The sequence below is a fragment of the Excalfactoria chinensis genome (assembly GCF_039878825.1).
Source record: "Excalfactoria chinensis isolate bCotChi1 chromosome 1 unlocalized genomic scaffold, bCotChi1.hap2 SUPER_1_unloc_1, whole genome shotgun sequence".
Lineage (NCBI taxonomy): Eukaryota > Metazoa > Chordata > Aves > Galliformes > Phasianidae > Excalfactoria > Excalfactoria chinensis.
Genome location: NW_027315565.1, coordinates 1 through 12,842, shown reverse-complemented (window position 1 = coordinate 12,842; position 12,842 = coordinate 1). Strand labels below are relative to the sequence as shown.

At 55.1% G+C, this 12,842-nt stretch overlaps 1 protein-coding gene across 1 annotated transcript in view; it reads left to right on the top strand.

The window, feature by feature from the left end:
* Positions 1 to 12,360, top strand: part of LOC140264702 (filamin-C-like) — a gene marked incomplete at its 3' end in the record, with an annotated part of 65,619 nt that extends 53,259 nt beyond the window's left edge. The window contains exons 8-9 of the mRNA XM_072360622.1: positions 6,968 to 7,130; positions 12,095 to 12,360. Coding sequence (XP_072216723.1) covers positions 6,968 to 7,130; positions 12,095 to 12,360 — 429 coding nt within the window. The remainder of the gene's footprint in view (positions 1 to 6,967; positions 7,131 to 12,094) is intronic.
* Positions 12,361 to 12,842: the final 482 nt, after the last annotated feature.

Genomic DNA, 12,842 nt, shown 5'->3' with positions numbered 1-12,842 from the left:
TGATGCCGTGGTTCCTATTGGTGTGATTGATGCCGTGGTTCCTATTGCTGTGATTGATGCCGTGGTTCCTATTGGTGTGATTGATGCTGTGGTTCCTATTGCTGTGATTGATGCCGTGGTTGCTGTGATTGATGCCGTGGTTCCTATTGCTGTGATTGATGCCGTGGTTCCTATTGCTGTGATTGATGCTGTGGTTCCTATTGATGTGTTGATGTGATTCCTGTTGGTGTGATTGATGTGTTTCCTATTGCTGTGATTGATGCTGTGGTTCCTGTTGGTGTGATTGATGCCGTGGTTCCTATTGGTGTGTTGATGTGGTTCCTGTTGGTGTATTGATGTGGTTCCTATTGGTGTGATTGATGCCGTGGTTCCTGTTGCTGTGATTGATGCCGTGGTTCCTATTGCTGTGATTGATGCCGTGGTTCCTATTGCTGTGATTGATGCCGTGGTTCCTGTTGCTGTGATTGATGCCGTGGTTCCTATTGCTGTGATTGATGCCGTGGTTCCTATTGCTGTGATTGATGCTGTGGTTCCTGTTGCTGTGATTGATGCCGTGGTTGCTGTGATTGATGCCGTGGTTCCTGTTGGTGTGATTGATGCCGTGGTTCCTATTGCTGTGATTGATGCCGTGTTTCCTATTGGTGTGTTGATGTGGTTCCTATTGCTGTGATTGATGCCGTGGTTCCTATTGGTGTGTTGATGTGGTTCCTATTGCTGTGATTGATGCCATGTTTCCTATTGGTGTGATTGATGCCGTGGTTCCTATTGCTGTGATTGATGCCGTGGTTCCTATTGGTGTCATTGATGCCGTGGTTCCTATTGCTGTGATTGATGCCGTGGTTCCTATTGCTGTGATTGATGCCGTGGTTCCTATTGGTGTCATTGATGCCGTGGTTCCTATTGGTGTGATTGATGCCGTGGTTCCTATTGCTGTGATTGATGCCGTGGTTCCTTTTGCCGTGATTGATGCTGTGGTTCCTATTGGTGTGTTGATGTGGTTCCTGTTGGTGTATTGCTGTGGTTCCTGTCATTGTGATTGATGCCGTGGTTCCTGTTGATGTGGTTCCTGTTGCTGTGATGATGCCGTGGTTCCCTATTGGTGTGTTGATCTGTTTCCTGTTGCTGTGATGATGCCATGGTTCCCTATTGCTGTGACTGATGCCGTGGTTCCTATTGCTGTGATTGATGCCGTGGTTCCTATTGGTGTGATTGATGCCGTGGTTCCTATTGGTGTGATTGATGCCGTGGTTCCTATTGCTGTGATTGATGCCGTGGTTGCTGTGATTGATGCCGTGGTTCCTATTGCTGTGATTGATGCCGTGGTTCCTATTGCTGTGATTGATGCTGTGGTTCCTGTTGCTGTGATTGATGCCGTGGTTCCTATTGCTGTGATTGATGCCGTGGTTCCTGTTGGTGTGATTGATGCCGTGGTTCCTGTTGGTGTGATTGATGCCGTGGTTCCTATTGGTGTGATTGATGCCGTGGTTCCTATTGGTGTGATTGATGCCGTGGTTCCTATTGCTGTGATTGATGCCGTGGTTCCTATTGCTGTGATTGATGCCGTGGTTCCTATTGCTGTGATTGAGGCCGTGGTTCCTATTGCTGTGATTGATGCCGTGGTTCCTATTGCTGTGATTGATGCCGTGGTTCCTATTGCTGTGATTGATGCCGTGGTTCCTGTTGCTGTGATTGATGCCGTGGTTCCTGTTGGTGTGATTGATGCTGTGGTTCCTATTGGTGTGATTGATGCCGTGGTTCCTATTGCTGTGATTGATGCCGTGGTTCCTGTTGGTGTGATTGATGCTGTGGTTCCTATTGCTGTGATTGATGCCGTGGTTCCTATTGCTGTGATTGATGCCGTGGTTCCTGTTGCTGTGATTGATGCTGTGGTTCCTATTGGTGTGATTGATGCCGTGGTTCCTATTGCTGTGATTGATGCTGTGGTTCCTGTTGCTGTGATTGATGCCGTGGTTCCTATTGCTGTGATTGATGCCGTGGTTCCTATTGCTGTGATTGATGCCGTGGTTCCTATTGCTGTGATTGATGCCGTGGTTCCTATTGGTGTGATTGATGCCGTGGTTCCTATTGGTGTGATTGATGCCGTGGTTCCTATTGCTGTGATTGATGCCGTGGTTCCTGTTGCTGTGATTGATGCCGTGGTTCCTATTGCTGTGATTGATGCCGTGGTTCCTATTGCTGTGATTGATGCCGTGGTTCCTATTGGTGTGATTGATGCCGTGGTTCCTATTGCTGTGATTGATGCCGTGGTTCCTGTGATTGATGCCGTGGTTCCTATTGCTGTGATTGATGCCGTGGTTCCTATTGCTGTGATTGATGCCGTGGTTCCTATTGGTGTATTGATGTGGTTCCTATTGGTGTGATTGATGCCGTGGTTCCTATTGCTGTGATTGATGCCGTGGTTCCTATTGCTGTGATTGATGCCGTGGTTCCTATTGCTGTGATTGATGCCGTGGTTGGTGTCATTGATGCCGTGGTTCCTATTGCTGTGATTGATGCCGTGGTTCCTATTGCTGTGATTGATGCCGTGGTTCCTATTGCTGTGATTGATGCCGTGGTTCCTATTGCTGTGATTGATGCCGTGGTTGATGTGATTGATGCCGTGGTTCCTATTGCTGTGATTGATGCCGTGGTTCCTATTGCTGTGATTGATGCTGTGGTTCCTATTGCTGTGATTGATGCCGTGGTTCCTATTGCTGTGATTGATGCCGTGGTTCCTATTGCTGTGATTGATGCTGTGGTTCCTATTGCTGTGATTGATGCCGTGGTTCCTATTGCTGTGATTGATGCCGTGGTTCCTATTGGTGTGATTGATGCCGTGGTTCCTATTGCTGTGATTGATGCCGTGGTTCCTATTGCTGTGATTGATGCCGTGGTTCCTATTGCTGTGATTGATGCCGTGGTTGATGTGATTGATGCCGTGGTTCCTATTGCTGTGATTGATGCCGTGGTTCCTATTGCTGTGATTGATGCTGTGGTTCCTATTGCTGTGATTGATGCCGTGGTTCCTATTGGTGTGATTGATGCCGTGGTTCCTATTGCTGTGATTGATGCCGTGGTTCCTATTGCTGTGATTGATGCCGTGGTTGGTGTGATTGATGCCGTGGTTCCTATTGCTGTGATTGATGCCGTGGTTCCTATTGCTGTGATTGATGCCGTGGTTGGTGTGATTGATGCCGTGGTTCCTATTGGTGTGATTGATGCCGTGGTTCCTATTGCTGTGATTGATGCCGTGGTTCCTGTTGCTGTGATTGATGCCGTGGTTCCTATTGCTGTGATTGATGCCGTGGTTCCTATTGCTGTGATTGATGCCGTGGTTCCTGTGATTGATGCCGTGGTTCCTATTGCTGTGATTGATGCCGTGGTTCCTATTGCTGTGATTGATGCCGTGGTTCCTGTGATTGATGCCGTGGTTCCTATTGCTGTGATTGATGCCGTGGTTCCTGTTGCTGTGATTGATGCCGTGGTTCCTATTGCTGTGATTGATGCCGTGGTTCCTATTGCTGTGATTGATGCCGTGGTTCCTGTGATTGATGCCGTGGTTCCTATTGCTGTGATTGATGCCGTGGTTCCTATTGGTGTGATTGATGCCGTGGTTCCTATTGCTGTGATTGATGCCGTGGTTCCTATTGCTGTGATTGATGCCGTGGTTCCTATTGCTGTGATTGATGCCGTGGTTGGTGTCATTGATGCCGTGGTTCCTATTGCTGTGATTGATGCCGTGGTTCCTATTGCTGTGATTGATGCCGTGGTTGATGTGATTGATGCCGTGGTTCCTATTGCTGTGATTGATGCCGTGGTTCCTATTGCTGTGATTGATGCTGTGGTTCCTATTGCTGTGATTGATGCCGTGGTTCCTATTGCTGTGATTGATGCCGTGGTTCCTATTGCTGTGATTGATGCTGTGGTTCCTATTGCTGTGATTGATGCCGTGGTTCCTATTGCTGTGATTGATGCCGTGGTTCCTATTGGTGTGATTGATGCCGTGGTTCCTATTGCTGTGATTGATGCCGTGGTTCCTATTGCTGTGATTGATGCCGTGGTTCCTATTGCTGTGATTGATGCCGTGGTTGATGTGATTGATGCCGTGGTTCCTATTGCTGTGATTGATGCCGTGGTTCCTATTGCTGTGATTGATGCTGTGGTTCCTATTGCTGTGATTGATGCCGTGGTTCCTATTGCTGTGATTGATGCCGTGGTTCCTATTGGTGTGATTGATGCCGTGGTTCCTATTGCTGTGATTGATGCCGTGGTTCCTATTGCTGTGATTGATGCCGTGGTTCCTATTGCTGTGATTGATGCCGTGGTTGATGTGATTGATGCCGTGGTTCCTATTGCTGTGATTGATGCCGTGGTTCCTATTGCTGTGATTGATGCCGTGGTTCCTATTGCTGTGATTGATGCCGTGGTTGGTGTGATTGATGCCGTGGTTCCTATTGCTGTGATTGATGCCGTGGTTCCTATTGCTGTGATTGATGCCGTGGTTGGTGTGATTGATGCCGTGGTTCCTATTGCAGTGATTGATGCCGTGGTTCCTATTGGTGTGATTGATGCCGTGGTTCCTATTGCTGTGATTGATGCCGTGGTTCCTATTGGTGTGATTGATGCCGTGGTTCCTATTGGTGTGATTGATGCCGTGGTTCCTATTGCTGTGATTGATGCCGTGGTTCCTGTTGCTGTGATTGATGCCGTGGTTCCTATTGCTGTGATTGATGCCGTGGTTCCTATTGCTGTGATTGATGCCGTGGTTCCTATTGGTGTGATTGATGCCGTGGTTCCTATTGCTGTGATTGATGCCGTGGTTCCTGTGATTGATGCCGTGGTTCCTATTGCTGTGATTGATGCCGTGGTTCCTATTGCTGTGATTGATGCCGTGGTTCCTATTGGTGTATTGATGTGGTTCCTATTGGTGTGATTGATGCCGTGGTTCCTATTGCTGTGATTGATGCCGTGGTTCCTATTGCTGTGATTGATGCCGTGGTTCCTATTGCTGTGATTGATGCCGTGGTTGGTGTCATTGATGCCGTGGTTCCTATTGCTGTGATTGATGCCGTGGTTCCTATTGCTGTGATTGATGCCGTGGTTCCTATTGCTGTGATTGATGCCGTGGTTCCTATTGCTGTGATTGATGCCGTGGTTGATGTGATTGATGCCGTGGTTCCTATTGCTGTGATTGATGCCGTGGTTCCTATTGCTGTGATTGATGCTGTGGTTCCTATTGCTGTGATTGATGCCGTGGTTCCTATTGCTGTGATTGATGCCGTGGTTCCTATTGCTGTGATTGATGCTGTGGTTCCTATTGCTGTGATTGATGCCGTGGTTCCTATTGCTGTGATTGATGCCGTGGTTCCTATTGGTGTGATTGATGCCGTGGTTCCTATTGCTGTGATTGATGCCGTGGTTCCTATTGCTGTGATTGATGCCGTGGTTCCTATTGCTGTGATTGATGCCGTGGTTGATGTGATTGATGCCGTGGTTCCTATTGCTGTGATTGATGCCGTGGTTCCTATTGCTGTGATTGATGCTGTGGTTCCTATTGCTGTGATTGATGCCGTGGTTCCTATTGGTGTGATTGATGCCGTGGTTCCTATTGCTGTGATTGATGCCGTGGTTCCTATTGCTGTGATTGATGCCGTGGTTGGTGTGATTGATGCCGTGGTTCCTATTGCTGTGATTGATGCCGTGGTTCCTATTGCTGTGATTGATGCCGTGGTTGGTGTGATTGATGCCGTGGTTCCTATTGGTGTGATTGATGCCGTGGTTCCTATTGCTGTGATTGATGCCGTGGTTCCTGTTGCTGTGATTGATGCCGTGGTTCCTATTGCTGTGATTGATGCCGTGGTTCCTATTGCTGTGATTGATGCCGTGGTTCCTGTGATTGATGCCGTGGTTCCTATTGCTGTGATTGATGCCGTGGTTCCTATTGCTGTGATTGATGCCGTGGTTCCTATTGGTGTATTGATGTGGTTCCTATTGGTGTGATTGATGCCGTGGTTCCTATTGCTGTGATTGATGCCGTGGTTCCTATTGCTGTGATTGATGCCGTGGTTCCTATTGCTGTGATTGATGCCGTGGTTGGTGTCATTGATGCCGTGGTTCCTATTGCTGTGATTGATGCCGTGGTTCCTATTGCTGTGATTGATGCCGTGGTTGATGTGATTGATGCCGTGGTTCCTATTGCTGTGATTGATGCCGTGGTTCCTATTGCTGTGATTGATGCCGTGGTTGATGTGATTGATGCCGTGGTTCCTATTGCTGTGATTGATGCCGTGGTTCCTATTGCTGTGATTGATGCTGTGGTTCCTATTGCTGTGATTGATGCCGTGGTTCCTATTGGTGTGATTGATGCCGTGGTTCCTATTGCTGTGATTGATGCCGTGGTTCCTATTGCTGTGATTGATGCCGTGGTTGGTGTGATTGATGCCGTGGTTCCTATTGCTGTGATTGATGCCGTGGTTCCTATTGCTGTGATTGATGCCGTGGTTGGTGTGATTGATGCCGTGGTTCCTATTGGTGTGATTGATGCCGTGGTTCCTATTGCTGTGATTGATGCCGTGGTTCCTGTTGCTGTGATTGATGCCGTGGTTCCTATTGCTGTGATTGATGCCGTGGTTCCTATTGCTGTGATTGATTCCGTGGTTCCTATTGGTGTGATTGATGCCGTGGTTCCTATTGCTGTGATTGATGCCGTGGTTCCTATTGGTGTGATTGATGCCGTGGTTCCTATTGCTGTGATTGATGCCGTGGTTCCTATTGGTGTGATTGATGCCGTGGTTCCCTTATCGTTGTGATTGATGCCGTGGTTCCTGTTGTTGTGTTGATGTGGTTCCTGTTGCTGTGATTGATGACATGGTTCCCTATTGGTGTGACTGATGCTGTGGTTCCCTATTGGTGTGATGATGCCATGGTTCCCTATTGTTGTGACTGATGCTGTGTTTCCGTGCTGCAGGTGACGGTTCTGTTTGGGGGTCAGAACATCCCGGGCAGCCCATTTGCGGTGCAGGTTGGGATGGCGCTCGGTGACGCCAGCAAAGTGTCGGCACGAGGCCCCGGCATCGAACCCAGCGGCAATGTGGCCAACAAGCCAACCTACTTCGACATCTACACCGCAGGTGGGCAACGATGGGGGCTCTGGGGGGGCTGGGTGGCAATGGAGGGTGCTGGGCGTTGACCCTGGGTGGCAATGGGTGACACCAGAGCAGTGTCCCGGTGGTGGCACTGGGTGGCACTGGGTGCTGGCACTGGGTGATCCCGGGTGGTGGCACTGGTAGATGCGGGTGGTGGCACTGGGTGGCACTGGGTGGCACCAGAGCAGTGTCCCAGTGGTGGCATTGGGTGACACAGGGTGCTGGCACTGGGTGGCCCTGGGTTGTGGCACTGGGTGGCCCCGGGTGGTGGCACTGGGAGGTGCTGGTGGAGGCACTGGGTGTCACTGGGTGCTGGCACTGGGTGACCCCGGGTGGTGGCACTGGGAGATGCTGGGGGTGGCACTGGGTGGCACTGGGTGACACCAGAGCAGTGTCCCAGTCGTGGCCCCGGTTGCTGGCACTGGGTGGCCCCGGGTGGTGGCACTGGGAGGTGCTGGTGTTGGCACTGGGTGGCAATGGGTGACACCAGAGCAGTGTCCCAGTCGTGGCACTGGGTGTCACTGGGTGCTGGCACTGGGTGACCCCGGGTGGTGGCACTGGGAGATGCTGGTGGTGGCACTGGGTGGCACTGGGTGGCACCAGAGCAGTGTCCCAGTGGTGGCATTGGGTGACACTGGGTGCTGGCACTGGGTGACCACAGGTGGTGGCACCGGGAGATGCTGGTGGTGGCACTGGGTGACAGTAGGGCAGTGTCCTCATGGTGACAATGGGTGCTGGCACTGGGTGACCCCAGGTGGTGGCACTAGGAGATGCTGGTGGTGGCACTGGGTGGCACCAGAGCAGTGTCCCAGTGGTGGCATTGGGTGACACTGGGTGCTGGCACTGGGTGGCCCCGGGTGGTGGCACTGGGAGATGCTGGGGGTGGCACTGGGTGGCACTGGGTGGCACCAGAGCAGTGTCCTGGTGCTGGCATTGGGTGACACAGGGTGCTGGCACTGGGTGATCCCAGGTGGTGGCACTGGTAGATGCTGGGGGTGACACTGGGTGGCACTGGGTGGCACCAGAGCAGTGTCCCAGTGCTGGCACTGGGTGTCACTGGGTGCTGGCACTGGGTGACCCCAGGTGGTGGCACTGGTAGATGCTGGTGGTGGCACTGGGTGGCACTGGGTGGCACCAGAGCAGTGTCCTGGTGCTGGCATTGGGTGTCACTGGGTGCTGGCACTGGGTGATCCCAGGTGGTGGCACTGGGAGGTGCTGGTGGTGGCACTGGGTGGCACTGGGTGGCACCAGAGCAGTGTCCTGGTGGTGGCATTGGGTGTCACTGGGTGCTGGCACTGGGTGGCCCTGGGTTGTGGCACTGGGTGGCCCTGGGTGGTGGCACTGGGAGGTGCTGGTGGTGGCACTGGGTGGCACTGGGTGGCACCAGAGCAGTGTCCTGGTGGTGGCACTGGGTGGCACTGGGTGCTGGCACTGGGTGATCCCGGGTGGTGGCACTGGTAGATGCGGGTGGTGGCACTGGGTGGCACTGGGTGGCACCAGAGCAGTGTCCCAGTGGTGGCATTGGGTGACACTGGGTGCTGGCACTGGGTGGCCCTGGGTTGTGGCACTGGGTGATCCCGGGTGGTGGCACTGGTAGATGCTGGTGGTGGCACTGGGTGGCACTGGGTGGCATCAGAGCAGTGTCCCAGTCGTGGCACTGGGTGTCACTGGGTGCTGGCACTGGGTGACCCCGGGTGGTGGCACTGGGAGGTGCTGGTGGAGGCACTGGGTGGCACTGGGTGGCACCAGAGCAGTGTCCTGCTGCTGGCATTGGGTGACACGGGGTGCTGGCACTGGGTGATCCCAGGTGGTGGCACTGGTAGATGCTGGTGGTGGCACTGGGTGGCACTGGGTGGCACCAGAGCAGTGTCCCAGTGGTGGCATTGGGTGACACTGGGTGCTGGCACTGGGTGGCCCTGGGTTGTGGCACTGGATGGCCCCGGGTGGTGGCACTGGGAGGTGCTGGTGGTGGCACTGGGTGGCACTGGGTGGCATCAGAGCAGTGTCCCAGTCGTGGCACTGGGTGTCACTGGGTGCTGGCACTGGGTGACCCCGGGTGGTGGCACTGGTAGATGCTGGTGGTGGCACTGGGTGGCACTGGGTGGCACCAGAGCAGTGTCCTGGTGCTGGCATTGGGTGACACGGGGTGCTGGCACTGGGTGACCCCGGGTGGTGGCACTGGGTGACCCCGGGTGGTGGCACTGGGAGGTGCTGGTGGATGCACTGGGTGGCACTGGGTGGCACCAGAGCAGTGTCCCAGTGGTGGCATTGGGTGACACAGGGTGCTGGCACTGGGTGACCCCGGGTGGTGGCACTGGGAGATGCTGGGGGTGGCACTGGGTGGCACTGGGTGGCACCAGAGCAGTGTCCTGGTGGTGGCATTGGGTGTCACTGGGTGCTGGCACTGGGTGACCCCGGGTGGTGGCACTGGTAGATGCGGGTGGTGGCACTGGGTGGCACTGGGTGGCACCAGAGCAGTGTCCCAGTGGTGGCACTGGGTGTCACTGGGTGCTGGCACTGGGTGGCCCTGGGTTGTGGCACTGGGTGACCCCGGGTGGTGGCACTGGGAGATGCTGGGGGTGGCACTGGGTGGCACTGGGTGGCACCAGAGCAGTGTCCCAGTGGTGGCATTGGGTGACACTGGGTGCTGGCACTGGGTGACCACAGGTGGTGGCACTGGTAGATGCTGGTGTTGGCACTGGGTGGCACTGGGTGACACCAGAGCAGTGTCCCAGTGGTGGCATTGGGTGTCACTGGGTGCTGGCACTGGGTGACCCCAGGTGGTGGCACTGGTAGATGCTGGTGGTGGCACTGGGTGGCACTGGGTGGCACCAGAGCAGTGTCCCGGTGGTGGCACTGGGTGTCACTGGGTGCTGGCACTGGGTGATCCCAGGTGGTGGCACTGGTAGATGCTGGTGGTGGCACTGGGTGGCACTGGGTGGCATCAGAGCAGTGTCCCAGTGGTGGCATTGGGTGACACTGGGTGCTGGCACTGGGTGGCCCTGGGTGGTGGCACTGGGAGATGCTGGGGGTGGCACTGGGTGGCACTGGGTGGCACCAGAGCAGTGTCCCAGTCGTGGCACTGGGTGTCACTGGGTGCTGGCACTGGGTGACCCCGGGTGGTGGCACTGGGAGATGCTGGGGGTGGCACTGGGTGGCACTGGGTGGCACCAGAGCAGTGTCCCAGTCGTGGCACTGGTTGCTGGCACTGGGTGGCCCCGGGTGGTGGCACTGGGAGGTGCTGGTGGAGGCACTGGGTGGCACTGGGTGGCATCAGAGCAGTGTCCCAGTGGTGGCATTGGGTGACACGGGGTGCTGGCACTGGGTGATCCCAGGTGGTGGCACTGGTAGATGCTGGTGTTGGCACTGGGTGGCAGTAGGGCAGTGTCCTCATGGTGACAATGGGTGGTGGCACTGGGTGACCCCAGGTGGTGGCACTGGGAGATGCTGGGGGTGGCACTGGGTGGCACTGGGTGGCACCAGAGCAGTGTCCCAGTCGTGACACTGGGTGCTGGCACTGGGTGGCCCCGGGTTGTGGCACTGGGAGGTGCTGGTGGTGGCACTGGGTGGCACTGGGTGGCACCAGAGCAGTGTCCCAGTCGTGGCCCCGGTTGCTGGCACTGGGTGGCCCCGGGTGGTGGCACTGGGAGGTGCTGGTGGTGGCACTGGGTGGCACTGAGTGGCACCAGAGCAGTGTCTTGGTGGTGGCATTGGGTGACACAGGGTGCTGGCACTGGGTGGCCCTGGGTTGTGGCACTGGATGGCCCCGGGTGGTGGCACTGGGAGGTGCTGGTGGTGGCACTGGGTGTCACTGGGTGCTGGCACTGGGTGACCCTTGCCATTGGTGGTGCCACCCATTGGTGCCATCATTGGTGCCCGTTGTTGCCATCATTGTTGCCATTGGAGGTGCCACACTTGGTGCCCCGCCGTTGTTGCCATTGCTGGTGCCACCTATTAGTGTCATCCAGTGGTGCCCCATTGTTGCTGCCATTGGTGCCATTGGTGGTGCCACCCATTGTTGCCATCATTGGTGCCCGTTGTTGCCATTGGTGGTGCCACCTATTAGTGTCATCCATTGGTGCCATCATTGGTGCCCATTGGTGCCGTTGTTGCCATTGGTGGTGCCATCATTGGTGCCCACTGTTACTGTTGGTGCCATTGCTGGTGCCACCCAATGGTGCCATCCTTGGTGCCCGTTGTTGCCGTTGTTGCCATTGGTGTTGACACACTTGGTGCCCTGTTGTTGTTGCCATTGGTGGTGCCATCTGTTGGTGCCACCCATTGGTGTCATCATTGGTGCCCATTGTTGCCATCGTTGTTGCCATTGGTGGTGCCATCATTGGTGTCATCCATTGGTGCCCCTGTTGTTGCTGCTGTTGTTGCCATTGCTGGTGCCACCCATTGGTGCCATCATTGGTGCCTGTTGTTGCTGTTGTTGCCATCATTGGTGCCCGTTGTTGTTGCCATTGGTGTTACCATCCTTGGTGCCCATTGTTACCATTGTTGCCATTGGTGGTGCCATCATTGGTGCCATCACTGGTGCCTGTTGTTGCCGTTGTTGTTGCCATTGGTGGCGCCATCTATTGGTGCCATTGTTGTTGCCATTGGTGGTGCCACCCATTGTTGCCATTGTTGTTGCCACCCTTGGTGCCCGTTGTTGCCATTGGTGTTGCCATCTATTGTTGCCGTTGTTGTTGCCATCCTTGGTGCCCATTGTTGCCGTTGTTGCCATTGGTGGTGCCATCTATTGGTGCCACCCATTGGTGCCATCCTTGGTGCCCGTTGTTGTTGCCATTGGTGGCGCCATCTATTGGTGCTATTGTTGTTGCCACCCTTGGTGCCCGCTGTTGCCATTGGTGTTGCCATCTATTGTCGCCATTGTTGTTGCCACCCTTGTTGCCCGCTGTTGCCGTTGTTGTTGCCGCACTCGTACCCTGTTGCTGCTGCAGGCGCAGGTTCCGGTGACGTTGGTGTGGTTCTGGAGGACCCGTTGGGTCGCCGTGACACGGTGGAGGTGACGCTGGAGGCTCGCGGTGACAGCACCTTCCGCTGCTCCTACCGGCCCACGCAGCCCGGCCTGCACCGCGTCGCCGTCACCTTCGCCGGAGCCCAGATCCCACTCAGCCCCTTCGGCGTCAACGTGGCCGAAGGTCAGACCCCAACACACCCCACAGCCCCCATAAGTGTCCCCATATGGACCCACATCTGCCCCCAGGTGGCACCTCCTCGTCCCCACGGGGTCCCCATTTGTCCCCGTATGCTCCCATATGGCCCCAGATATCCCACTATGGCCCCACATATCCCACTATGGCCCCACATATCCCACTATGGTCCCACATATCCCACTATGGCCCAACATATCCCCCTATGGCCCCATATTGCCCTATGGCCCCATATGGCCCCAGATATCCCCCTATGGCCCCATATTGCCCCATGGCCCCATATGGCCCCAGATATCCCCACATGTCCCTATGGCCCCACATATCCCCCTATGGCCCCACATATCCCCCTATGGCCCCATATGGCCCCACATATCCCCCTATGGCCCCAGATATCCCCACGTGTCCCTATAGCCCCACATATCCCCCTATGGCCCCACATATCCCACTATGGCCCCAGATGTCCCCCTATGGCCCCATATTGCCCCTGGCCCCATATGGCCCCACATATCCCCCTACAGCCCCACATATCCCCCTA